Source organism: Orbicella faveolata, unplaced genomic scaffold (assembly GCF_042242905.1).
Source record: "Orbicella faveolata isolate gen_17 unplaced genomic scaffold, um_ofav_v1 contig_26, whole genome shotgun sequence".
Lineage (NCBI taxonomy): Eukaryota > Metazoa > Cnidaria > Anthozoa > Scleractinia > Merulinidae > Orbicella > Orbicella faveolata.
Genome location: NW_028301554.1, coordinates 16,118,867 through 16,146,806, shown reverse-complemented (window position 1 = coordinate 16,146,806; position 27,940 = coordinate 16,118,867). Strand labels below are relative to the sequence as shown.

Sequence of the window (27,940 nt, the reverse complement as noted above, 5' to 3'; positions counted from 1 at the left end):
TTATTTACAGATTGCCAATGAGAAGAATCGGGTGTTTGGCAAATACTGTGGTCACATGACTGGAAAGACAGTTTTTGTATCTGGACAATATGCCTTGATAAACTTCTACTCAGACAGCAAAAGTCAAAACAGAGGATTTCTGATGAGTTTTTCAGCTGTTGTGCCACCCTGTAAGAAATGACAATTGAATGAAGTTTATGCCTTTATAATTGTCATGATAACTTTAAATCGTGTTAAGACCATACTAACTATGTTAAGACAGAGAAGGTAGATATTTCTTAAACAATTATAAAACAAAAATAGAAAAAAAGCAACTATAAGGCGTGTTTCTGCAAGAGTAATTGCTGGGGGGGGGGGAGGGCTGGTGAGGGGGGGATAGCAATTGATATAGAGAATCAATCAATGAATATCGATCGCTCGATATCTATAGACATAGATAATGACTTTAGAAAACTATAGAAATTTGAAATTTTGCAACACACTCCACCAAGCTTTGAATTCTGAAGTTTTGCATCGACATAGCCTCCTTTGAATCAAGTTAAATTTTTGAATGCCCAAAGGAGTTTTTATCTCGAACACGTAAGGAACAATTATCAAAAACTTTTTTTCCCTACACAAACTCAAAAGGCCTCTCATTAAATTGTACCAGGTTAAAAAGTACTAGGTTCAAGCTGCTGTCGTCATACGGCGTTAGTGAAATTTCTTGCCACGGGGTGGCCTGCGTAACTGGTGAGAGTCGTGAGCGAGTGGTTTTTGGTGGGAGATCCGTCATTTTATTCTCACGCAAGCGAAGCTCACGAGCAGGGCGCTTATATGCATGGCCTATTTTCGCCCTCTCACGAGGGAATTCGCGGGCCGCGAAGTCCTGAGTTTCTCCCATAGTCATTGGGGGTCAAACCTTTGGCCTGTGGGTTGTTGGTCCATAGAAACTTTCTGCATATTGCTTAATATGAATGTTGACGAGTTGCATATTTTCAATGAAAGAAAGGTAATGTTTTCACAGTGTGAATACTACGTCCCTCTTGTCTACTTTCTAAAAAACTGAATTTATGGATTAAACAAATTAGGGATCTTTCTTGTTAGCACTTTTTGTTTCAATCTTAGGTTAAAAACACTCCCAGTGTATTTCAATGATTTCTGTACAGAAAATACTTGAATTCATAACCATTTTACAAGGAAGTCTGATAATCTACACAAAAAGGGACAAATTAAGGTGTTTACACAAGAAGAAATAAAATAATTAATATATGGAACACTATTCCACATGAAATAAAAGTCTTTTTCAATAAATATATTTACAAATCCCTTTTTTTAAACAGTTTTAACTATCAGAATAATTTTTGCTTATTGCAATTTAATTAGTACTACACAGCTGTCATTACTTGCTTATTCCTGATACCAAATTTCTTAGATATTTTGTCATTAAGGTCATTTAATTATGGGGGGACTACATAACTATTTGTAACACGTAAAGGTTTCTTTAGTGTGCCTCCATGCTTTCATATTTGTCTTAATGTAAATGTAAAATAAACATATTGCTTGATTGATTAATTGATTGATTGACACACAGAAAAGTCGAGCAATATTTGTTCCGCAGTATGATTATTTATTCTCAAGGTATTGTTCCAAAAGTTGCATAGGAATATCTATGCTGGGACGACCCCTGCATCCTGTAAACTTGACAACCGTCTTTGCAATGCGTTATGATCACCATCAAGAACAAGGTGTGTTACTAGATACCCAATCCCATTTCCGCTTTCATGAAAACGATCATACACGCGATTCAAGACGAATTCTATGCTGTGGCGACGGTAGCCCTCTAAGGAATCCATTTTTCAGTTGGCAGAGAACAAATTATGGATAAATACTTCATGTATAAGTGCATGGAATCAAGTAACAGTTCATGTAATGTAAGTCGAATTATAGCCTCTATGAGTGGACGAGTCGATGAAACGCCACATCGAAACGATGAAACGCCACATCGAAACGACGAAACGGCAAAACGGCAAACGAAGACAAACAGATGTGGTCAGTGATGAGTGGAACTCGTAAAACGACGAGTCGAAGAGGCCGATGAATCGAACTGCCAAGATGACGAGACGAATTCACGGAGCGATGAGTCGACTTCTTGAAACGGCGAGTCGAACTGGACGAGTCGAACTCGGAAAACAACGACTCGACTAGAAGTATCGGTGTGCGGAAACGATGAAACGCCATAACGAAACGACGAGTCGAACATTTTGTCCACGATCTACCTTCATACAAATGGCCAACTCCTCCTGTCCTAAAGAATATTTCTACTGCTATCGCATTTTCTTGTTCTTTGTGACGATGTAAATAATGTTTTTTTTTTCTAATTCGTAGCTGTGCCAGAACCTGTCGCCTTCTACCCATTGAATGCTCGCTATAAAGCCGCAGAAAAAGAGAACAGGCAGCCAAAGGGAATCCTGAGAGATGTTGCGATTACAAATGGACCCTACAACGAACCAGGCGGAGCGTACATGTTTTATGGCACTTTTAGCAGCTACATCGTGTTTCCGAATAGAGGGGGCCTGGACACTCGGTTCTCAATCACACTAATGTGCTGGGTTGAACCCGGAGGTCAAGATGGATCACTAATCACATACGGAGGTTCTGAATTGGGAGTCGGGATTGCTGGCGGCAAATTTTACAATCAAATCGTTAAGCAAAGAAATTCTCAACTACTTACTGATGTAACAACTGCTGAGGTTCCTCCAGCAGGAAAGTGGGTTCATGTTGCAGCAAGTTACGATCACAACACCGGGAATAACTCGCTGTATATCAATGGACATTTCAGTGTCTCGAAAAATATTGGCAAAGGTTATGAGATTGAAACCACCCCGAATATTTTGGTAGGGGCTGGTATCAAAGTGAAAATCGCGGAGATGAGGGTTTACGATGTGGCACTGAACGAGGCACAGATACAAACATCGATAAGACAAGGTAGCTGCACTTTTCCCGAAATCGTTGTCTCCTCACCCTCTCCGATGATTCCCTTAATTATTGAAGCTCCCATAATTGGACAACCTCGCAAGAGGTAGCAGACACCCATTTCAGCATCTCGTTTCGCAAAACAACGTCTCATTAGATGACAAAAGAAATGATGAATAGAACCGGAGAATGTACTGAATGTCTGCATGTGCGTCTGCACGCTAAAAGTCACACGCACTAATCATTTTGTAAGGCCATTAAAAGCAACGTCTTGGCCACTTGATAGAACTCTGGCACGAAAGGACTTCTGGGGAAACAAACTACGTCAGTTTTCTTTCCACCTACCGGTAATAGCTACATTTGCGCAAAACATGAAAGAAATTAGTGTTGTTAAATAGTAATCTATTGCCAAGATCATTTCTTCACTTTAAACTCCATGCACAGTTCATGTTTTATAATTATCTCACACATATCACACGTTTTTGGGTTGTTTTGACCACGCAACTAGACCTTGCTCCACAAATATATGTATTTGTGTCAATGTGTCAACTAAAACCCTGTTTTGACGTAATCTGTGACTCTATTACAGCAAGATGTGATTTATTTAAAATTAATGTAAGCAGGTATGGTTCAGTCAATGAATATTAAGGGTAAAAGGTTTTTATTTCTAACCGATTAGTTCCACCAATGGTAACATTCCCAGCTGCTCTGTTAGCAATACGAGGAGGCATGCTGTCATGTTCAGCCACAGGAACTCCTCCCATATACACAGCACTGATACGGAACTCTACAGTACTGGTGAATACAACAAACACTACAACCATCCGTCTGGACAAGGATGGAAACTACACCTGCCAGGCCATCAACCAGTATGGAACTGACGTGAAAGAACTCCAAGTCAATTTCCCAAGTAAGAGGTTTTTTCCTGGCCTAATCTCTCTTTTCTTGTCAAATAAAGTACAATGCTTGAGAGTGAGTCCCAGGTAAACTTCGAGAAAACGCCCTGTAATGGCCCTCTAGGTCCATTGCGCTAAGCCCTGGTACTACCAAAACCGACTGGTTAGAAAGTATAACTTAAAGTGAAGTTCCATGCGGTCCAAATTGTTATCACACAGTTGCGGTTTCTGACTATTCGTTGGCCATAGCATCTCTTGACTTAACTGGCATCGTATGCAGTGATCGCACTTCAGGACATATCTTGAATGCCTTCAATCCTGGCCAAAACGTTTGAGACACTGTTATTTTTCCATAAAAACCGGAATCCAATTTACTCCCCTTCCCCCTCTGGACAAAGCTGGGTATCAGGGGTCAATGAATTACAGAAATGGCCAATTAATTACTGCGAAGTGATTTAATCAAATAACTGAGATAGTACGCGCACTCCCATTGATTGGTCGATAGGTGTGTTTAGATGAGCATATGTAAACATGGTTGTGACGTTTTAGATTCGCACATATTTTTAAGAAATATTTTATAAAAGCAATAGAGTACTTTTTCAAGTTCACGTAGCCTCATCTAAACAATTGGGGAGTTGAGAGAATTCTCAAAAGGTTTCCCAACCCTCGACCTGCGTCTCAGGTTTGAGTAACTCCTATCTCGAATTCTCCCAGCCCCTCACGTGTTTAGGTGAGGCTACATAAACACGGAAAAAGTACTTAATTGCTAAATCTAAAGCTCGATGTCCAAACTTTGAAGACGTCCATGATAACAGTTTCATCCGCCACTCTATACTCAACTTTATTATATAACAGTCGAATAACGTAAACATGAATTCTCATCTTTCAAATCATATCAAGTTTGGTTTAAATTCAGCTGGGAGAGATTTTTGCTAGGCCTTTGCTACTGGATGTCCATTCCCCTAAAATGTTGGTTAAAATGTGCATCTTGTAATACGGAAGAAACCTACAAAAGCCGTCTTTGTATTAACAGAATATGGCCCAGAGATTGGCTTTCTGACCAGTGAAGGATATCCTTACAGCTACCAAAGGAATACGGACAATATATCACCTGCATATCCTATTCCAGAAAGTTGGTCGCTGAACATTTACTTTCAGGATTTTGATGTGGAAGAAAGTGAACATTGCCAGTAAGTGATATAGCTGTGATTGAGTGTATTAGCTACATTTATCTAATGTGGAGATGGCGTTACTCTTCGGATGAATTTCTATCTATTCTGGATCTATGCATTTGTCCAATGCGAACATAACCTTATCACCTTTTCTGAGCTTTATTTGTAAATACTCTTTTTTTAGTGAATCTAACTCCCTTTACGATGGTCCAAATTACATTTATTAGTAATAGGTTTTCAGAACTCTACTTGTACAGAGAACTGGAAGTGTCTCTTTTGATGTGATGAACACTAATTTCATTAATTTGCAGTACTCTTCCCCCCCCCCCCCCCCTACAATAGGTGGATATTTGCTCCAGGGTTTGGAGCGTCTAAAATCTTATTCCTGCTCGGGGGCTATGCTAAATTATAGTATAATCACAGGTCACCCAAGCTTGCAAATGAGCATTCCTGTACATACATTGTACAGTAGTACTCAGGTTATGCAACAGCCCAAATTTAAGGATTTGTTCCCGACATGGTTCCCATGAGATTTCTAAGCCGATTGATTGCAATTTAGGAGTTTTTTAGCTTCACTGCTTTGTCGTCTATATCTCCAAAAAATCAGCTAAACTGCAATCAATCGGCCTGGAAACCTCATGCACAGGAACTAAGGAAACACACACCTGAAGCAAGGTAGGGTTATCTTTATTCATACTCCTTCGTATTTGTTAGGCTTAAGAATGATAACCGTTTTTCCAAAACAAATCCTTAAATTTGGACTGTTGCGTAACCTTAATACAACTGTATTTACAGGGGCTTGATTCACCTGTAGTATAATAATAATTTGCTAAAGCATCCTCATATTTGTAGGTTATCATTTCCTTTTTTGAACTGTTTTTGTTTCAAAATCTGGTCATTCTGTTTCGTTTCGTGAAGATCGCTTCTGGACGGGGAGTGAGGGGTGGGGGGGGGGGGCGAGGTCTTAACAAAGTTTCATAGGGGGAGGTTCCGCCCCGAGGTCCAACCCCTTACACTTTTGTAAACCAATTTGACAGAAAAGGTAAGCCTTTCGTATTCCTTTAATCGAAAAAAGGTATCCCTGTCACATGCTTTCATAACTGGACCACATTGTGAATAAATCGTGGAAGAATGAAATCTTGTCATTTCTGTTTAGTGCCAGGAGCCCATCATGGGCTCCTGGTAGTGCTTAATAAAATAAACCATACAGCCATAAAGTGCGTCTGTTAAAAATATTTTAATTAAAGGCCCTTTGAAATAACTAAATGGCAGATTTCTCTACCTTTTCGTATACCTCACCTTGTGAAGTTCCTACCCTTTTATGTCCGTGAAGCCTGAAAAACGTACCCCTTTCGGACAGAGCCTCTCCGTACACGCCATTATAGGAAGTACCCCCCTCCCCCCGATCGCTTCCAGTGCTCGGACACACCATTTTGTTTGGAGTGCATTCAAGAAGCTAGAGCTGCTTTCTTTTCACTTCGAGCAACTTTTACGCTTCTTTCGTGCACTCCAAACTCACTGCGTGCATCATAATTCGATAATCCACGCTAAAGCATGAACCAATAATTTTTTTTAATGCAATAAGACACTTCTTATCACCAGAGAATATGTATTTATTACTTGGAATTAAGAGTGTCACAAGTTACTCTGTTTAGTGGTTTGGTCTAGAACATCATTTACTTTTCTTTGTAGCAAAGACTTTTTGAGAATTACCGACGGGATGGGAACGATGCTTAGCTTCTACTGCGGTAACATGACCGGCAAAAATTTTCTAGTGACAGGAGACCAAGTGAAAATATTATTTAAATCAGACGACAAGGTTGAACAAAGGGGATTTCGGTTAGTCTTCACTCTAATTTCATCACACGGTAAGTGGGACCATAAAGAAGCTGATTAAGCTTATCAAGTTTACCAAGTTTATCTCCTTCTTAAGTAATTCCCAAAATTTTAATTCCACGTCGAAAACTGAAACACTAGTTTCCGATTTCCAATACGTTAAAACAGGTTTTTTCAATCATTGTCATAGGCTCCTGACATTGTCATAGAGCTTGTGGTGACAAATGAATTTCACAGCTGTTTTGACACTCTTTAAGAAATGATAATTGATGAGGAGTTTGATGCTTGAAGGCCTTTCGAGTCAACGGAGGAGATGAGTTGACGCTTTATCTTTAGCCTATTTCTTAAAGCGAGTGTTGGTGCCTGTAGCTACCGTTTTGCACGTATTACGGAGCCGCGTCCGGTGTGTCATGTGTCAGTCACGTGTGAGTAGCCTAACCCAAGTAGTTGTCGATGATGGAAGTGGACGTTTATTATCAAGCCGTATTGTGACACTTAGAACGACACAGTCGGTAAGTTTCGTAATTTCTGCTTATCGATTAGTTCTATTTATTTTCATTTTCTCATAGCCTTGTGTACTTGTCGTAGAAAACCTGAACTTCGATTTCGTGAACTTGGATTGTTTGTACCTGGACGTTCCGGGGCTTAGACAAATCGTTAAAAATAGTGTGGTCTTGGTATCAGTGCCCATCCTTTCATATGAAAACGAGATTTCCTTCACATGCAAATTAAACTCATTTATATATGAATGGTTGTGAACCAGGCCGCGCTTTGATAGAAAGGCTTAAGGCAACTCGGAAATGCACCAGGAAATGCTATGATGATAACAAGAAGATCTGTTAGATCTTATAACCGCGCTTTAAAAATGAAACGGTTCGCTTAGCACTACCGTCGGAACGCAGTGCACAATCCAAAGCAGTCATTGATGATTCTTCTCTTACTGGAGACATCACTTCACTTGATCAACACAAACTGTATTATTGCACCATCAGTGGTAGCCGTTGACAAATCTCCGATGACGTAATGGTCTTAATCTAGAACTTTCTTCGGGATATGTATGGGCATGAACGATATGAACGACACAATAATAACACTATTAACAACAGCTTTCTTTCTTAAAAGTCATGATTAAATTTAATTGGTGTTTTCCACGAGTAAAGGGCTAGCAAAGTAGTCACACAAGTCATATAAAAAAACCCTATCCCGACCGATGTATCGATTTTGGTCACTCCAGTGATCACAGATTGAAAACGTGACAGAAAATTGGCGTTACTTTTGATTCTCACCAAATTTGTCATATCCCCGCCTCGGGAGAATTTTGTTAAGTTAGCTAATTTAGTATGCAAGCCACCGTAATGGCGGTCGCTGGCGGCGAAATGTTTATTTGCTCAAAATTGGGGCAAAATCTTTCGGAGATGGAAATCAGGACATTTGTAAGAATACAGAAAGTAATTTGGGACCGGTGTCTGGCTTCTAAGGCTGAATTTATCCAGAAGTAAGCTGTATTTTCGTTTTCGTGCCGAAAGCCATGCGATGAAATATTATCGGTTTGTTCTGCTGTCTTGTTCTGTTTTTTCTCTTGGTCTTTTTTGTAGTCCGCCTAGGCCAGTCTTTCGTCTAAATCAGTTGAAAAAAGTTCGAAAAAGATGTTCCCATTCAAGTTTAAGCTCTCAGGCGATAATTCTGGAGTTTTTTTGGCCGAAACGTCGGCTTTGTTCGTGTTTTTCGGTTGATATGGGCGACCGTTGCCTCCTTTGTTAGGTCAAGTCTGGGGAGTGAGGTCACAAAACAATTCGAATTAATTCTGGTTTTGTTCGATTTCGCTGAAATTTTAACACGATAAAGCTGGATTGTTAAGGAATAGATTTACCGCCTGCCAATGTGTGGTAGCTATTAACGCTTAAGTGATATATCGCTTTGAAATCAGGGTTTTGAAGAGTTTTTTTTTGCAACGTGTGGGTTCGGCGTGATTTTGTAATCGGAGGTTTTTGTTGACCCCGAAGGAAAAAATATCCGGAAAGGTCATTTCATCGACGATTCAAACGAATATAAATATGTATATGTTCCGAGCGAAATTTCTGCTGAAAAAATATAATTTTTGACGAACGCTGGGTTTTTAATTTTTTTCCCGCGAAAGTCAGTATCGGAGATGAGATTTATTAATGTTTCAACAGCTTTTGGCGAGTAAACATCACAGGTTGCGTGACTCAAAATTTGGCCGAGTGAAAGCTTGGGTCTGGTCGCCTACAAATCGGAACAAGAAGATCTGTTAGATCTTATAACCGCGCTTTTAGAATTTAACTGTTTGCTTAGCACTACCGTCGGAACGGAGTGCACATTCCAAAGCAGTCATTGATGATTTTTTTCTTACTGTAGACATCACATCACTTGATCAACACAAACTGTATTATTGCACCATCAGTGGTACCCATTGACAAATCTCCGATGACCTTATGGTCTTAATCTTTGTAGAACTTTCTTCGGGATATGTATGGGCATGAACGATATAAATGACACGATTAACACTATTAACACTATTAACAACAGCTTTCTTTCTTAAAAGTCATTATTAAATTTACTTGGTGTTTTCCACGAGTAAAGGGCTAGCAAAGTAGTCACACAAGTCATATAATTTAATAATAAAACTCTATCCCGACCGATGTATCGATTTTGGCCACTCCTGTGACCACAGGTTGAAAACGTGACAGAAAATTGGCGTTACTTTCGATTCTCACCAAATTTGGACAGTGGGATGATCTCGTCATTAGCCAATTATAGGCCATCTTTCAGCTCTTTTCGTCATATCCCCCCCCCCACGGGAGAATTTTGTCAAGTTAGCTAATTTAGTATGCAAGCCACCGTAATGGCGGTCACCGTCGACGAAATGTTTATTTGCTCAAAATTGGAGATGGAAATCAGGACATTTGTAAGGATACAGGCCGGTTGCTGGCTTCTAAGGCTGAATTTATCCAGAAGTAAGCTGTATTTTCGTTTTCGTGCCGAAAGCCATGCGATGAAATATTATCGGCTTGTTCTCCTGTCTTGTTCTGTTTTTCTCTTGGTCTTTTTTGTAGCCCGCCGAGGCCAGTCTTTCGTCTAAATCAGTTGAAAAAAGTTCGAAAAAGATGTTCCCATTCAAGTTTAAGCTCTCAGGCGATAATTCTGGAGTTTTTTTGGCCGAAACGTCGGCTTTGTTCGTGTTTTTCGGTTGATATGGGCGACCGTTGCCTCCTTTGTTAGGTCAAGTCTGGGGAGTGAGGTCACAAAACAATTCGAATTAATTCTGGTTTTGTTCGATTTCGCTGAAATTTTAACACGATAAAGCTGGATTGTTAACGAATAAATTTACCGCCTGCCGATGTGTGGTAGCTATTAACGCTGAAGTGTTATATCGCTTCGAAGTCAGGGTTTTGAAGAGATATTTTTGCAACGTGTGGGTTCGGCGTGATTTTGTAATCGGAGGTTTTTGTTAACCCCGAAAGAAAAAATATCCGGAAAAGGTCATTTCATCGACGATTCAAAGGAATATAAATATGTATATGTTCCGAGCTAAATTTCTGCTGAAAAAATATAATTTTTGACGAACGCTGGGTTTTTAATTTTTTCCCGCGAAAGTCAGTATCGGAGATGAGATTTATTAATGTTTCAACAGCTTTTGGCGAGTAAACATCACAGGTTGCGTGACTCAAAATTTGGCCCAGTGGAAGCTTGGGTCTGGTCGCAGACAAAACTACGAAAAAACCGCGGGTAAACCATGAACCGCGCTCGGCCCATGGCCGCGCGGTTAAAAAAAAACACGGCTAAACCATGAACTGCGCTCGGCCCATGGCCGCGCGGTTAAAAAAATAAACCACGGGTAGAACATGAACCGCGCTCGGCCCATGGCCGCGCGGTTAAAAAAACCACGGGTAAACCATGAACCGCGCTCGGCCCATGGCCGCGCGGTTAATAACTTTAAAACGTGTCAAGGCACAGAAGGTAGATGTTTCTTGAACAATTATAAAACCAAGACTGAAAAAGAGTGAGTAGGCGTGTTTCTGCGAGAGTAACTGCGGGGGTGATAGAAATCGCTAAAGAGAATCAATCAATCCAATGAATATCGATCGCACGGTATCTATAGAGTGACATAAATAATGACTTAAGAAAACGATGCAAATTTGAAATTTTGCAACACACTTTACGAAGCTTCGAATTCTCGAATTCTGCTTCGAGATAGCCTCCTTTGAGGCAAGTGAAATTTCTGAGTGCCCAAAGGACTTTTCATCTCGAAAACGTAAGGAGCAATTATCAAAAACTTTACTTCTCTCCACAAACTCAAAAGGCCTCCCATTAAATTGATTTCACGCGGTTTCAAGTCGTACGTCCTTGCTAAGTGAAAGTACCAGGTTGAAGCTGTTGTCGCCATTAGTTGTTAATGAAATTTCTTGCCATCGGTAATTATGCAGTTTCGAATATAAGCCCCTATACAAGTTCTCGGCCAATAATAGTAAAGTTTCCATAACACCCACGACGCTGTCCTTGGGTCTACTGATAGGGTCTCCGGGAAACAAAGCTCAATTCTCCCTTTTGGCCAGTCATTGGGTGTTTCAAAATACTTCGACCCCTGATGGCCAATTCCAAAAGGCGGGTTTAGATGACTACAGAGAACCAATTCGGAATTTTCTGTCCTATAGAATCTTTCTACTGCTATCGTATTTTCTTGTTATTTTTGACAATGTAAATAATGGTTTTTTTTTTTTTAATCTTAGCTGTTCCAGAACCTGTTGCCTTCTATCCCTTGAATGCACCCTATAAAGCCGCAGAAAAAGAGAACAGGCAGCCAAAGGGAATCCTGGGGAATGCTGAGATTACGTACGGACCGTACAATGAACCAGGCGGAGCGTACATGTTTTATGGCATTGCTAGCAGCTACATCGAGTTTCCGAATACAGGGGGCCTGGACACTCGATTCTCAATCACATTAATGTGCTGGGTTCGACCCGGAGGCCAAGATGGACCATTATTCAGTTACGAAAAAGATGGCCGAGGAGTCCAGATATGGATTGACCGGGGCAGATTTAATCTAAGGCTCTCTGATCTGTCGGCCTCTGGATTGTTAAGCGCGGAGGTTCTTCCAACTGGAGTGTGGGTTCATGTTGCAGCAACGTACAATTATCATACCGGAATTAGCTCTCTGTTTATCAATGGACATTTAAATGTCTCTAATCGCATACGCATAAGGTATGCGATCGCAACCAACGCCGACAAAGTTCGAATGGGGGTTAGAGTTAACGATAATAGATATTTCAAAGGGAAAGTTGCGGAAATGAAAGTTTACGATGTTGCAATGAACGAAGCCCAGATACAGACATCGATAAGACAAGGTAGCTGATAAATAATACGATGCACTTTGTAAATAGTTTCTACCTGAAATCGTTGACTCGTTACCTTCTCCGGTAGACGGATGTCTTCTGTTCTTTTCCGTCGACCGAAAATAACGTAAGTAACGTGTGCAATCTAAGAGCAGGCATGCACTGACAGTTTTTAGGCCTTACCTTTTAGGACTCTGTCGCGCAAGGCCTTCCGGGGAAAACAAACTACATCAGCTTTCTTTCCATCCAATAGCTAGTTGAGCAGAAAATGGAAGAAATTTGTGTTGTTTAATAGTAATCTATTGCCAGGATCATTTCTTCAGTTACACTCCATGTACAGTTCATGTTTTATAATTATCTCACACATACCAGAAGTTCTTTTTTCTCTGGGTTGTTTTGAGCAGGCAACTTGACCTTGCTCCACAAATATATCTACACATATATATGTGTGCTTCACAACTAAAGCAGCGTTTTGATGTAATTTTTGCATGTATTACAGCAAGATTTGATTTGTTTAAAATTAATGTAAGCAGGTATGGTTCAGTCAATGAATATTAAGGGTAAAAGTTTTTTATTTCTAACCGATTAGTTCCACCAATGGTAACATTCCCAGCTGCTCTGTTAGCAATACAAGGAGGCATGCTGTCATGTTCAGCCACAGGAACTCCTCCCATATACACAGCACTGATACGGAACTCTACAGTACTGGTGAATACAACAAACACTGCAACCATCCGTCTGGACAAGGATGGAAACTACACCTGCCAGGCCATCAACCAGTATGGAACTGACGTGAAAGAACTCCAAGTCAATTTCACAAGTAAGAGATTTCTTTCTGGCCTAATCTCTCTTTTCTTGTCATGTATAGTACAATGCTTGAGAGTTAGTCGCAGGTAAACTTCGAGAAAACGCCCTGTAAGGGCCCTCTGGGTGCAAAGCGCTAAGCCCCTGTACTGCAAAAACCAATGGGTTGAAAACTATAACTTAAAGTGAAGTTCCATGCTGTCCAAATTGTTATCAAAGAGTTGTTTCTGACTATTCGTTGGCCATACTATCTCTTGATTTATTTGACATCTCATGCAGTGATTGTACTTAACGACATATCTTGAATTAAATATGAGGCTCAAAAGGCTCTGAAAAGTGTCAAATAGTTGCTTGTAAATTAAACATTTTGGGCTTAGCTCTTCTTCAGTAGGTGGAATGATCAAGCCACGCCATACAAACAACTGTACGCGTACGCAAGCTCGGAAAGTGCGCGTACGAAGTACAAAGTAAACAAAGGCGTGCTGCGACATAGGAAAACCACATTTTTAGCGCGCGTATGTGGAATACGCGCTGGAAACATAGTCACAAGAAATTAAAGTTAATGTTCAATCCGTTGGGTCTAAGCGTGCTCAGTTTGAAGATTAATTTCATTTCATGCTGCTTGTGGCTGATGTTGCTGCCAGAGCACTGTTTCAAGCCACAGACCGTGATGTCATCCACAGAGTGGGAGGCGGAGCTGAAATGTTGAGCTACGGGAAACCCACGGGAGCGGTTTTGAAAACTGCGGAGCTGCTCGCTGAAACGTTCTCCCGGCGGCCTTTCAGTCTCTCCGATGTATAGGCAATTGCAGCGATGACAAGAAATGTAAGACACATTCTCAGAATGACAAGTGAAGGATGAAGGTGAATGGCGGGTGAATGCCTTTAATCCTGGCCAAAACATTAGAAACAGTGTTATTTTTCCCTAAAACCGAAATCCAATTTTACTCCCCACCGCCCCCCCTCCCCGCCCCCTCTGGACAATGTTGGGTGTCAGGAGTCAATGAATTGCAGAAATGGCCAATTAATTACTGAGAAGTTATTTAATAAAATAACTGAGATAGTACGCGCACACCCATTGATTGGTCGATAGGTGTGTTTAGATGAGCTTATGTAAACACGGTTGTGACATTTTAGATTCGCACGTATTTTTAAGAAATATTTTATATAAGCAATACCGGCAGTGTACTTTTTCGAGTTTACACAGCTTTATCTAAACACTTGAGGAGTTGGAAGAATACTAAAAAGTTTTGAAAACCTAGCTTGACCTTTGTCCCGGGTTTGAATAACTATCTCGAATTCTCCCAACCCCTCACGTGTTGAGATGAGGCTACGTAAACACGGAAAAAGGTACTCATCGCTAAATCTGAAGCTCTATGTGCTAACTTTGAAGACGTCCATGAAAACAGTAACAGCCCAGTAAAGTAAACATGAATTCTCATCTTTAAGTCATGCAACTTTGGTTTAAGCCGGGAGAGGTTGTTAGTGGATGTCCTTTTCACTAAAGTGAATTAACTGGTATTAACAGCGTTTGGCCCAGAGATCGGCTTTCTGATCAGTGAAGGATATCCTGTCAGCTACCCAAGGAATGCGGACAATATATCTACATGTCCTATTCCAGAAGGCTGGTCGATGAACATTTACTTTCAGGATTTTGATGTGGAAGAAAGTCCATTTTGCGGGTAAGTGATATGGCTGTGATTATCGAGGTGTATCAGTGTATCTAATGTAACGTAGTGACATGTGATGGTGTTACGCTTCTGTTAACATTCCACGTAGGGGCCAAACCACCCCCCCCCCCCCAAATGTTTCGTCCGTTCTTGGATATTTCACATTATTTCGCATTACTTAAAAAGTATTGACTCTTTCTACATCAAACTTGGCAGATGAGCAGGAGACCTATTGCCAATCATATTTACGTGAAAAATGTCAGTAAATGTCAAAGTTGTGACGTCACAGTGATGACGTCATGTTTTTTTACAATGTGTTCGAAAGAGCACATCAGGGGAGTTCAAACCTGAAAAAATTTTGTCAATATCACAAAAATTAAATGAAATATGGCATTTTTAAATATGAAAAATAACTCTGCAAAATATGGGGTCCCCCCCTTGAGAAAAATCCCCAAATTGGAGCCGTAATTTTGTTCCAGCAAATCCAGCTATGTTGCACATGTGATGTGCCAGATGACTAAAGCAAAAATAAAGAAGAAAATCGGAATAAAAAATTATCCCTCTAGTGTTATTGCGTTAATATTAGTTTTGTTACGTCATAACCTGTGACGTCACCCGTTTTTTACTGTTAATACCATCTTAACAAAGCCGAAAATCAAATTTCTAAAACCATACGATTTTTGACAACATCAAGCTTTCTATTTTTCTAGATTATTAGCCTTCCTAGAATAAAACTGAAAAAGATAAACCAGAGAGACTGACTTAAGAAGGACAGTATGGTTAAGCAAATTCCGGGGGGGACAACAAAAAAATATATTTTAACTTAACATATCTCAAAAAAAAAATAATCATAGCAAAAAACGGTTTCCGGCATTTTACTCCTCAAGTCAAGGCCTTTCCAATGACATAATCTTTTTATCAGATTTTACAAAAAATTATGGGACGTTTTGGTGACGTCAGCAATTATGACGTCATAATCTGACGACATTTTGTCACAACTTCGAAATTATAATAAACTGGAGAACAAAGAAAGCTCATCTGCCAAACTTGGTTCAGAAATATATAAACCAAGCAAATATAGCCTTTATGAAACATTAGGGGGTGGTTCGGCCCGTACGTGTTCTATTTATTTAGGATCCTTTGATCCTTCTACTCCCTCCCGGGGTCCTGGTATATGCCTAGCCCTGCAAAAACCCCGACACATTTGGCTCCCTTATGGGTTTGGTCTCGCATGTTAGAGAGAATGCAAACATGATGCTGCATTCCTATCTATTTCATCTGCTGTTGATCAAATATGGATATTATAACACATAAATTTTAAAGCTATCCGAGATTATCAATTTCATATTGAAGGATCACACGTCTTTAATTTTTCAATGACACATGCATTGTAAGTTGCTTGGCATATTTAAAGTGCCTATGAAATAAAATTTTTGCCCCCGTTTTTATTCCAGAAAATTAAAGTCAATGTTACACTGATTCATAATTTTCCAATTTAACCTCTGGTCAGGCGCGTAAAACAATTATTTTTATCCCTCCAGGGCAAAAATGCAAGTGTCACAACTAGTGACGTCATAAGGTGTGTAACTTTCGATCGCGCCACTTCGCGTCGGTGTACGTATTTCCTACAAAGTTACCACTCGGTTTTTTTTGGCGATTTTATTCAGTGGAAAATGTCGTCAGATGATGAATTATCCAGTAATACATCATCTTGGTCTATTGTTGAGTCAAGGAAACAGTCTGTAATTGGTTAACTATAAAACCGTTATGCCTCCAAAATAAGAAAATGGCGAAAGTGCCTTTCGCTTTGGCAAATTTAACCTGATTTAACCACTGCGGTCGCGGTTGTTTACAAATCTCACACACATACTACAAATATCAAGCTTCAATCAAATGCATGTTCTAGTTGCTTCAAACAGTATTTCACCTTTTTTGCTCTGAGGGGAGAATATATGTAATGTAAAAAAAAATGCAAATCTTATTTATAGTGGTCATGCACTTAGCTATACAAGCACTAAGCTTAGCTAGTTTACAGGCATGCCACTGACGCAAAGGACACAAATATTTCAAATAAACATAACATTGTTAAAAATCCCAACTGGCAGGAGGCAGACCAGTTGGCTATTTACAAAGCGTGACCGAGGATTTGAACTCGGGACTACCGAGAAACAAATCCCACTAGTGGCAGGGTGGAGGCCTTGAACCCAGGACCTCCGGATTACAACACCAGCGCCCTAAACCACTTGCCATTTTCGTGTTGAGTATTTAACTTTGAGAGTGTAAAATTCGCCGGGTGTTTTGTTCGCAAGTCTTAAGTTTCGCGATTTTTGTCAAATCTCGAAAACGCAAAAATACAGGTGCCTAAAAGTAAGTAGGAATAGTTCTTTTCACTTATGATCTCTAAATTTTCCTCGCAGCATCTGGGTGGGTTTAACTGGTGGCTGAGAATCGGATTGACGCTTTTTTTAAACTTATTGCTGAGATCTGATATCTGTTTCTGGAAACTGGTAACTGAGATCCAACTCTCCCATCCAGACACTCTACTTAGACTGATTCCATTGTCTATACAAAAGCAGATGTGGACTGTCCAAAGCCTGGTACAATTTGGTACATATAAGCATATCTTCTTTAAGGCTTAGTGCTATCACGACTTTCTGTAAACAGTCAGCTGCACGCTTTGTATTATATATAGTTACCTGTTTTCAGCTGGCTCGACAGATAATACGCGCAGATATTTTGCGCGTTGCGTAGTATTTGAGAGCAACGACTGGAGTAAAATGTCTGCTTGTATTACCTGTCAAGCCGTGGAATAAGGGATGTCATTTGCGACTGCATTGGCTGTATTTGTAGGTCATCATTTTCTTTTAGGTTACTGTTTTTGGTTCAAAAGTTAGTCACGACAATTCATCTCGTGTTGGAACACATCATTTTGTTCGGAGAGCACTCAAGAAGCTAGTTGCTCTAGCTCTGCTGTCCCTCAAGCAGCTCTTGTGCTTCTTCCTGCGTGTATCATAATTCGATAATGCATGCTAAAGCATGACAATTCTTATTGCCAGGTAGTATCAGGAGCCTTGGTAGTATGTAGTTTTCAATTAAATTTTTTTTTTTTGGAATGTCTCACGATTATACTCAGTTACTCAGTTTTAGTGGTTTGGTGCAAAACATTATTTACCTTTCTTTGTAGCAAAGACTTTTTGAGAATCACCGACGGGATGGGCAAAAGACATGATTACTGTGGTGATAAAACCGGTCAAACTCGTCGTGTAACTGGAAACCAAGTGGAAATAATATTTCACTCAGATGGAGCGATTGAGCGACGAGGATATCTGCTAAATTTCACTCTGGTTTCGTTGCCCTCGGTTTCAAGCGGTAAGTGGGACCATAAGGAAGCTGATAAAATAAAACTTGAAGAGTACACCAAGTTTATCTCCCACTTTAATAATTTCTAACATTTCATTTAAAGTTGACAGTTACTTGATATAATACTCTGTTCGTGGCTAGTCTTACGCAGCTCGTTTCGTACCTTGCAAGGGACTCATCAGAGACCTTTCTGCTTGGCAAACTCGGTGGGCATCGCTAACAAAATGATGACAGCAATCTCGCCTTATATCGCATAAAGATCCCCGACTACATTTCATTTTCACGAGAAAAACTGGAACATGAGTTTTCTGCAAAACGAAGATCAGCAGTGTGGTAAGAGACGATGTCTCTTGAGCGTTGTAATTTTCAATACACCGAAACAGAGTTTTGTCATCGATTGCTGTAATAAGGGTTAACATTGTCATGGACATTTGGCATCCTTAGCCACAAGTTCGCGGATACCCTTGAACCCTATTAAGAACGGACTTTGGGGCTTTTTAAAGTCTTCTAGTGACTGGAAACCAAGTGAAAATGTTATTTAAATCAGACCACTAGGTTGAACAAAGAGGATATCGGTTAGTCTTCAACCTGGTTTCGGCAGACTCGGTTTCAGCAGCCTCGGTTTCACCGCCCCTGGTTTCACACGGTGCTCGGGTGGTCCATAAGCAAGTTCACCAAGTTTATCGGTAAAAACAATTTGTTAGATATTTCTCCAAAGACACAAGTAACAGTGAAACCAAATTTAGCACACAGTTAGGTTTTAACGTCCTTAGCATTGTCACGTGACGTTTGACGTGACGTTTAGCGGAAAATAACAAATATTTGAAGAATTAGTGCCGGTTTTTAGCAAGATCATTCAACAAAAACGAGTTTTAGATGCAGTTCAATTATTTCCATCCTCTCACATTTGGGATGACCGTCCACGTTTTTGCGGGAAAATGTTATATAGTGTCAAAGGTCATTTTTTTCAAGAAAATTCGACTTTCGATCATTTCTATTTTTTAAAAACGAAATCAAGGAAGATCATTCCAAACGTAGCTACAATGGTAGATAATTTAAATTTGCATAGAAAACGCTCATTTATTGATCAATGCGTGTAAAATTCGTCACCAATTCGCCGATTTACTAAATTTTAATAAAATGATAACGTTTAAAAGAACGATTAAAAGGTCATGAACTTGTGGCGTCTGTAGTTACAGGCTCGTAGATGTATCTTTCTATATCTTTCATTTGAACAGTACAGTAGTCTCAAATATCATGAAGTTCAACTGTAGACAGCTGCAAGTGCGATATTATTAAAGCAAAACAGGACGATACACTTTTTCATTTAGTGAAAAAAAAAAAAATTCAATTTGCCAAATTGGAGTTATGACTTCATCCAATTTTGGCAGCCTTCGGAATGTTGATCATTCAGTTATTTCCAATGTAGTCCTCAAACATTACTTCAACTTCCAGCCTCCTTAAGATATAAATTTATTATCCTTTTTCAGTGCCTACGGAAAGGAGTTCTGGTCAACCAGCACAACAAACCAACACAAGAAACCGCGTTGGTCAACCAACACAAGAAACCAACACAAGAAATCGTGTTGGCCAACCAACATAAGAAACCGCGATCTCCAATGAAAGGATGATTTACATCTTATCTGGTATCGCCTTCATTCTGTTGTTGGTGCTATGTTTTATTCTAGGTTTCTGGTGCTACAGACGGTCTCATCACAAGCAAATCAAAAGGTTATTCACTGTTGTTGTTAGTAATTACGATGAAACATAGTAAATAAATTGGTTATTGCAAAGCTGGGACAATTAACATGAGATATTCTGAATGTTTTACCATTTTACAGCTAAAAGCTGTATGTATAAGTTAATTACAGCCGGTTCCATTCTCAGCAGGCACACTCTTTTGACACGCAATGGAGACCTTGCCTCTTTGTTGCTTAAATTTATTCACCTAAATAGCAAAGAAAACCTTACTATTACAAATTGACCCTACATATAACATATCCGTACCACAGGACGAACATAGTTTAACTTTGAAATGTGATGTTCAGACAAGAAATCGGATGTGAAATGATTTGGTAAAATGATGGGAGGCGCAGTGATCCACTGGTTAGTTAGGGAGCAGTGGGAAAAATAGAGAGAGAAAAAATAAGAGAGGAGTGTGGTACGGGAAAGCACCAAGCCCTTCTCTCCTTCTTTCGCTCGCCATTTTTCGTGCTGCATCTCAACGAACTTTGCGCGTTGGACTCGGAATCTGCTAGCGGTCCAGGTTGGTGCGTTGACTGAGGTCACTGTGTTGTATTCCTGAGTAAGAAATATATTTGGGAATCTCCCAAGCTCGGGATATTTTAAAATGGATGACGCCAAAGTGCCAGGTCAACCTGAGGAAATGTGCGGACGTAGCCTGAAGTGGACTAGCATGTCATTTAGAGGAAATAACAATACCTCTCGATCGGAAGCCAGGATAGCTTCGATGGTATATGCTTAACTGCAGTCTTTACTATTACAAAACGTGGTATCGAATTTGGAACTTACAGGCAGAATGGCTGGGTTTCATCGCCAAGCTCTAATGCATTCATCTTTTAAACACCAAGATTTCTCTAAAATAATAGCGTACTGCGATATACTACTTGATAGCAACTCCTTTTGTGCTTATACTATTTTCCCATCGTTCCACAGATCAGCTCGTTCAGCTCGCGAAATTATCCCGCTAGACAAGTGGGAACTTCTTCCCGAGCAAATAGAATACCAAGAAGAGTTGGGCCGAGGAGCGTTTGGTGTGGTTTACAAAGCAACTCTAAAGAGACGAGTTGGAATAGAAGTTTTCGAGACTGGAAAGACACTGAAGCCCGAGGAACCATGCCAGGTGGTTGCAGTCAAAGAACTGCGAGGTAATTGCAGTCATCATGCAAAATCAAGGGTAAAAGGGTGAATTGTTACACAACTTGGGTAGGTCCAGTGTCTGTAAAATACACCTGAAAGAGATTTAAATTTTCGGTGATCGTGCTTGGTCTTTTGCAATCAGATCGCAAGCTGTATCTTTCTAGTCTAAAGCTTAAGGCGACATTACGAACGACAAAACTGAGCCATTTCTCCTTATAGTGTGAATATGATTAAAACTAATCATTGTCGCCTGTTTTTATTTTCTTTTCATGTCCCATTATTCCTAAATTGGACAGCAGCTAGTCCTGAGCATGAAACGCAATTGAATTTCCTGTCGGAATGTACTCAGACCATGACTGAAGCAAAGCCTAATATATGGTGGATTGATTTTTGAATCTGGTTTTAAAATCTTTTATTCGTAGCAAATAGGAATTTAACTACATCATTTGTGTTTAGATGATCCAAGCAAAGAACAAAAAGAAGAGTTCTTGCAGGAGATAGAGCAGATGAAGCTGTTGGGTGCACACCAGAATATTGTATCCCTGGTTGGTTGTTGCACTTTGCAGGAGCACAAGTTCCTGGTGATAGAGTACGTTCCGTTTGGTGACCTGTTGCAGTGGTTGCGACGAAGGAGGCGATCGGTAAGACGCTTCCCAAAGGAATATTTAATCAATTTGATGTTGCCTCAAGTGTTTGGTAGTACTGGATTTAACGGTAGGGCAGTGGTGTAGTCCTTCACGATACAGTTCGAGCTAATTATATGGGGCTCTTGCAAATCTATCACAGCTCACAGTTTAACCTGCAGCTATAGGATTTTCAGTGGCTAGATGTCTCCCAAGTGGGCTGTGTTGGGTTCTAAATATAACAAAATTTCCAGTCGATAATGTTCAGCTCTCATCTTGAAACTTAATTACTTCTACGTTTAGAACAATCGTGCTAGTTATTTATGACCTAATCGTGTTCATTGTACTCTAGATCAATCGAAACCAAGGCACTGATGCTAACGAAGAGGAGAAATGTTATGAAGAGAAGGAAGTATTCAATGCTCAAAAAGAAGTGAGCGAATGTGACCAAGTAGGTGCCTTACATTAAACACTATTCTAATCAGATCTGTTCAGGGCTTCAAGAACGTGAGTGGTGTGATGGAGTGGCGACTAAAAGTTCTGAGGCCTTTGACTTCACCAGTATGTAACCTGAGGGATGGGGAATGTTGTATAGTGTATCTAGTGTATCTGCAATCAAATATTTAAGGCTTAAAAGAAAATAACCTTTCAATTGATATGTCACAAAGCTGACCGCCAGGGTGAATTGATCGGGAGGGAGGAAGGGAGGGGGGGAGGGAGGGAGGGAGGAAGGAAGGGAGGAAGGGAGGGAGGAAGGAAGGAAGGAAGGAAGGGAGGGAGGAAGGGAGGAAGGGAGGAAGGGAGACAGGGAGGGAGGCAGGGAGGGAGGCAGGGAGGGAGGGAGGGCGGGCGGGAGGGAGGCAGGGAGGGAGGGAGGGAGAGAGGGACGGAGGAAGGGAGGGAGGGAGGGAGGAAGGAATGAATGGGCGAGTGAATGAATAATAATATCGATAAGAATTAAAATATTTAACTTTTAATGTATATTTATCAGGGACAACGAGACCTTCAGGATGAAAATCGGGCCTTGGTTATTCCTGGTGGTTTTCAAGTTAACAAAGAAATCGCCATGTCCTCTGGACAGCTTTCTCAGGTAAGAAACAGCTTGAATACCATTTAAGAATATATTATCATTAATCTCCAATTTGTCGTTATAATGCTATTAGCCAAATATTCTCTTCAAATTTGTTTTTGAAAACGGTTTAGCCCTGACGTCAAAATTTCAATAGGAAAGTTTAGAAGAATATTTTATTCCACGTAAAAAGAAAAGTTGACAGATATAAAAAATATTAAAACGTGATCAGTTTGACTGCATTTAAATAGCAGGATGGGAGTATGGATAAATAGCCAAGGACATCCCATAAAGGGACGAACTAGAGCCTTTTGATGGTTCTTTAAAATCCCGGAGATAAAGAAGCTATCCCCCTCTACTCTCACAACAATTTACCCAGTCTTTGAACCCACCCTTTACCTCACCCTCCCCTCCCCCCACCAATCTAGTCCGATGTAACTTTTCGGCTCTGACCTCTCGACGGAATGTAAGGTTTTATAATGTCTCCCGCCTTTCGGGTATCAATCCTCCTATTTTTTGTTTTTGTTTTTAAGAAGAGAGAGATTTTGCATTGAAACCAAAATCAAAACTGAGAATAAAAAATAAAAAAAAAACAATTGTACAGCAGCGCAACTTCGACATATTACTACAAATGTTTTACAATCAATACAAGAAAAACTCACCAAGTTTAGCTTTTTTTCTTACGCTACATTATGTTTGAAACAAGCACCACAATTTCTATCCTGCCCTCCGTACTCAAAATATGAATAACGAAATAATTTACACACGCTTAGTTTACTATCATTACTTGTTAGGTTATGTTCTTGTTTTCTTGCCTTCTTTATTCAGGAAAAAAGCAACGATTTACTTCCCCAGGAAAACATCGTATTGATGCCGACACCATCGACATCAAAAGAAAACAGCAACGCTGTCGCCATATTGATATCAAGCGAAAGTATTGATGATGACGAAAACGAAGAAGACGACTTCCTGGATCAGGAAGGAATGGAACTGCTGCCAATGCCATCGACATCAAAAGAAAACAGCAACGCTGTCGCCATATTGATATCAAGTGAAAGTATTGATGATGACGACAACAAAGAAGACAACTTCCTGGATCAGGAAGGAATGGAACTGCTGCCGATGCCATCGACATCACAGGGAAACAGCAACGCTTCCGCCATACTGATATCAATTGAAAATATTGATGATGATGATGATGATGATGATGATGATGATGACGACGAAGAGGAAGAAAACAGTAGCGGTTTTCTGTTTCAGCCAAAAATAGATCTGCTGCCGATACCATCGACATCAAAGGGAAACAACAACGCTGCCGCCATATTGAAATCAAGTGAAAGTATTGATGATGACGACAACGAAGAAGGCGACCTCCTGGATCAGGAAGGAATGGAACTGCTGCCGATGCCATCGACATCTCAGAGAAACAGCAACGCTGCCGCCATATTTATATCAACTGAAAATATTGATGATGATGACGACGAAGAAGAAGACAGCTTTACTACTCAAAAGCTTTTTTCGTTTGCTTGGCAAATAGCAAAGGGAATGGTAGGTATTAATATAGCTATTTCGAATTGAGATAAAATGTAAAGATACTTTCTAGTAGTGACTCTCGACCTCAACAAGAAAAGTTTTCTAAACAAATCATCCGATCTGTATGTCCGAGATGGGTCTTGCGTGCCTCGTTTAGTGGTACGATTTCAAACACGCTTTATAAGATTGAATACATAGCTTACAAAAAAGAAAAAGTATCATAATCTTTATTTCTATAAATAAATTGTGCTCTTTTAATTCTTTCGTGATGTTTTAGAATCATCTCGCAGAGAAAGGCTTCATTCATCGTGACCTTGCAGCTCGTAATATTCTGGTTGGCAGTGATAACCGAGTCAAAGTGTCAGACTTTGGGTTGATGAGACAGATATACGAGGACGTGTATAGTGGAAAGAATACGAAGAAGCTTCCTGTGAAATGGATGGCCCCAGAATCAATTAATGACAGCATTTACACCATCAAGAGTGATGTGTAAGTCAATCTTTCTGTGTGATGGCAAAGCCTTTTCCTTAACCCTCAGACGCACACATGGAAAAGTGCAACTTGCCCTTTCAAGGATTTAGCATGTATTATCGAGTTATGAAACGCAGGAAGTTTGGAGAGCACGAAAGAAGCGTAGAAGTTGCTCGTGGGGCAGCTTGTCATTATAATACAAGGACAAAAAGAGAAAGCCTTAAAATCTTAGTCGTGTTGAGTACATGTAATTACAGAACAGCACTTATTGATGTTTTATATTTTCATATAGCTGGTCCTTCGGCATAATTCTTTGGGAAATGGCCACCATGGGTAAGTTAAACGAAAACTATTACTTTTTCTTATTTATACTAAATTCTTTCTTCCTTTATTTCCGAAATTAGCCATTACTTTCTTATGAGACAATAATTTGTGGTTGATGTTTTCTCGGTTTGTTAACTTACCTTTTTATGACTTATTAATATATATATATTTTTTTGGTACATTTCAGGAGGTGTGCCGTATCCCACGTTAACCAATCGAGAGCTGTGTGGACTTTTGAAGACTGGTTATCGCATGGAAAGGCCTGATATGTGTTCTGATGAAGTGTAAGTGATTAAATTAGCTTGGGTTCAATTGTCTTTCCAGAATACAACTGATACATGAGAACAAGCAACTATGTCAAGACGCAGCTATCCTGACAATTGTTAATGCTGCTGCTAACATAAGACAAGGGGCACACATGAAGGCAACAAATAGCGCTGAAGAACACATTCAACCTACGGACACTTCAATTCGCTGTTATAAAAACAACCAATGTTATGGACCAGAAGTTTATCACTTTCCAATGGCTTAAATTGAATTACCTGGAAGTACATGTATCAGTAACATGAACTATACACATCCAAATTTTCACAAGATTTGTCTAAACCCTTGCAATATTGCGATTTAGCAAATAGCCCAAAGAAAACATGCGCGCTGATTGGTTTGAAATCGTGCCACGCATAGAAATCTCGAGCGAATAATCTAATTGTTTCAGTATAAATCTACCAGTCGTTCAAAACCTCAAGTTATCTAAATCCTCTTCACAGACACATCGAAAACGCCAAGAAACGGCCGTCATTTTGTTAACAAGGGCACACTGCTACGCTACTCACTATCTGATGGCATATAATGATGGCGCGAGCAAAGAGAATTTGCATTTTGTTGATCAAAGTAAACAAGCTTTTTTTTTTCGGCTCCTTTCCCAAACTACTACTCGTGTTTCTATAACTCGATGGAAACACGGTAAATGTTTTCTATTGAAGCATGGATGGGAATTAAGGTTTAGAGAGGTTAATAGGGGACACAGAGCGAAAAAAGAGTCACAAATTCAATAATAAAACCTAATAAATACTAATACAGTGTAGTGAAAATTAAAATTGGTCTAGTTACAAAATTTCCTTATAAACAACTAATCATTGACATAGCTTATCATAAGATTTACCGATGATACATTTCTGGGCGCGATCCAGGATGCAACACGTCACGTTCATTTCATTTTCACATTATTTTGGATCACAATTATTGAAAAGTTTCGTTTTTTTGCGCATCTTGCCCCTACACAATGTCGAGAAACTGATTTAGCCTTGTAATGTATTTCAAGTTGCCTTTAACAAATATTGTAGATTGATCGGGTTTGTTCCGCAATGCGGTTATTTAACTTTTTGTCATCTTCTAATCCATGATAGATATGAACTGATGTCTGAGTGCTGGAATGAAGATCCATCCTCTCGTCCCAGTTTCTCGGAGTTGATTGACCGACTGGAGGTGTTGATGACGAGGAATGTACCATATTGTGACTTGGACAAGCATGATGAGACACGCTCTTACTACAACGTGCCCGTTATCGCTGATGAACACAGCGGATAAGAAAGTGACAGAAAGGTCTACAGGATAATGCACTATGGACGAGAACTTTAAACTTTAAAACGCCATATTTAACTTGAAAAAGAAAAAAAAAATGACTATATATGCATGTAATCCAGACTTCAATCCTAGACAGACCTAGTTGAGACAAACTCAAGAATTGCGCAGATAACCATCTTTCGTCAAATACTACAACCAAAAAAATTATAAACCTTGTGCTTATCCACTTCTTAACCCATATCCGTTCAATGTTGTTTTAAAATGTTGCTAATATACGAGAAGTAATTTTTTTAGATGAAAAGAAAGAAAAAAAACAACATCGTTAGGGAGGAGGAGGCGGGAAAGATAGAAAGGTAGCTAGCCCTTAATAGATTTTTCTTGTCTCAGCAGTTCTATCAAGGACGGTTATTTAACATAAAGAAGTAAAGTTATGAAATAATTTGAAACATGTACCCATGCCTCGATGTGCTAGTTGTGTAGGATGCTAGAAACTGAACTCGGAAGCAGTATTGAAAATGGAGGCGCATTAATCATGTTAACGTTGCTAGCTGCTGGTTGCCTAACCAGTTGGCTATTGACATTAGCAAAGATAAAAAGCTGAATTTGAGACTGTTACATATCCTGTTGTAGCTAATTGTCTACCAATATACTAATTTAAGCTTAAATATTAAAATATAAGTTAATGTTACCTGTGTTGAATCTGACTTTATTTGTTTGTGGTTGTGGTCGCCATTGAATATGCGTGGACTGGTGTGAGGTCTGGAACCAATCGGATACGAGAACTGGAACAACCGAGGACCATTGCAGTAATTTGTATAATTTTGATGAAGAACGCTATTATAAACAGTGCAGTGCAACTGGGATGAACAGCAGTGAACTCGTGGGTTAACAAACAGGGGGTAGACATGAGAAAGGACGCGGGAAAGATAAAAAGAAAAACAAGGGTGATGTGCACAATGTTCGACACACAGTGAATGGACCAGACTAGGCATGACTGAAGGCGCCGGGAATCTACGTATGTAGATAAAACGAGAGCTATCATTGAAAAAAAATGGCCACACTATATCTCTCCGGGGTTTGGCCAGACTGGAAGCATTAGCGCAACTTGAATTTCTGGCAGGAGTGAAAAGCCCTCGTGTTGGCAAAATAAGAGGGTCTGAATGGGGAAGGGGGGGGGGGGGGCAGGGGTAGGAGGGGCGCAAATGTTAGTTATCACTTAAAATTTTGATTGTCTATTTGTCAGTTGTCACTAAAGTGGCTGTTACTAATTAACTGAAGAACTAAAACCTATCCTAGGGCAGTTTCCTTCTCCCCGATATTTTTGAGGGGATATACATAGCCTACACAATGATCCGATTAAAAACTATCATATAATGCGTACTATTCGGGAATAAGCAAACAGGTATAAAGCACAAA

The 27,940-nt window shown here is 39.8% G+C and overlaps 1 protein-coding gene across 1 annotated transcript; it reads left to right on the top strand.

Moving 5' to 3' along the window:
• Positions 1-3: 3 nt before the first annotated feature.
• LOC110064415 (uncharacterized) lies at positions 4-27,212 on the top strand. Its single transcript, XM_089296254.1, has 16 exons — positions 4-170; positions 2,365-2,964; positions 12,797-13,027; positions 14,539-14,692; positions 17,865-18,049; positions 19,531-19,590; positions 19,645-19,771; positions 20,717-20,928; positions 21,377-21,561; positions 21,896-21,994; positions 22,535-22,633; positions 23,441-24,160; positions 24,423-24,634; positions 24,909-24,949; positions 25,128-25,224; positions 26,347-27,212. The coding sequence occupies exons 1-16, from the start codon at positions 56-58 to the stop codon at positions 26,525-26,527; spliced, it is 3,318 nt and encodes a 1,105-aa protein (XP_089152380.1). The 5' UTR covers positions 4-55; the 3' UTR covers positions 26,528-27,212.
• Positions 27,213-27,940: the final 728 nt, after the last annotated feature.

Coding starts and splice junctions, on each gene's coding strand:
- LOC110064415 (XM_089296254.1), top strand. CDS start 56: ATGACTGGAAAGACAGTTTTTGTATCTGGACAATATGCCTTGATAAAC. Junction 22,634..23,440: donor CCTCTGGACAGCTTTCTCAG/GTAAGAAACAGC, acceptor TTCTTTATTCAG/GAAAAAAGCAACGATTTACT. Junction 24,950..25,127: donor TTGGGAAATGGCCACCATGG/GTAAGTTAAACG, acceptor GGTACATTTCAG/GAGGTGTGCCGTATCCCACG.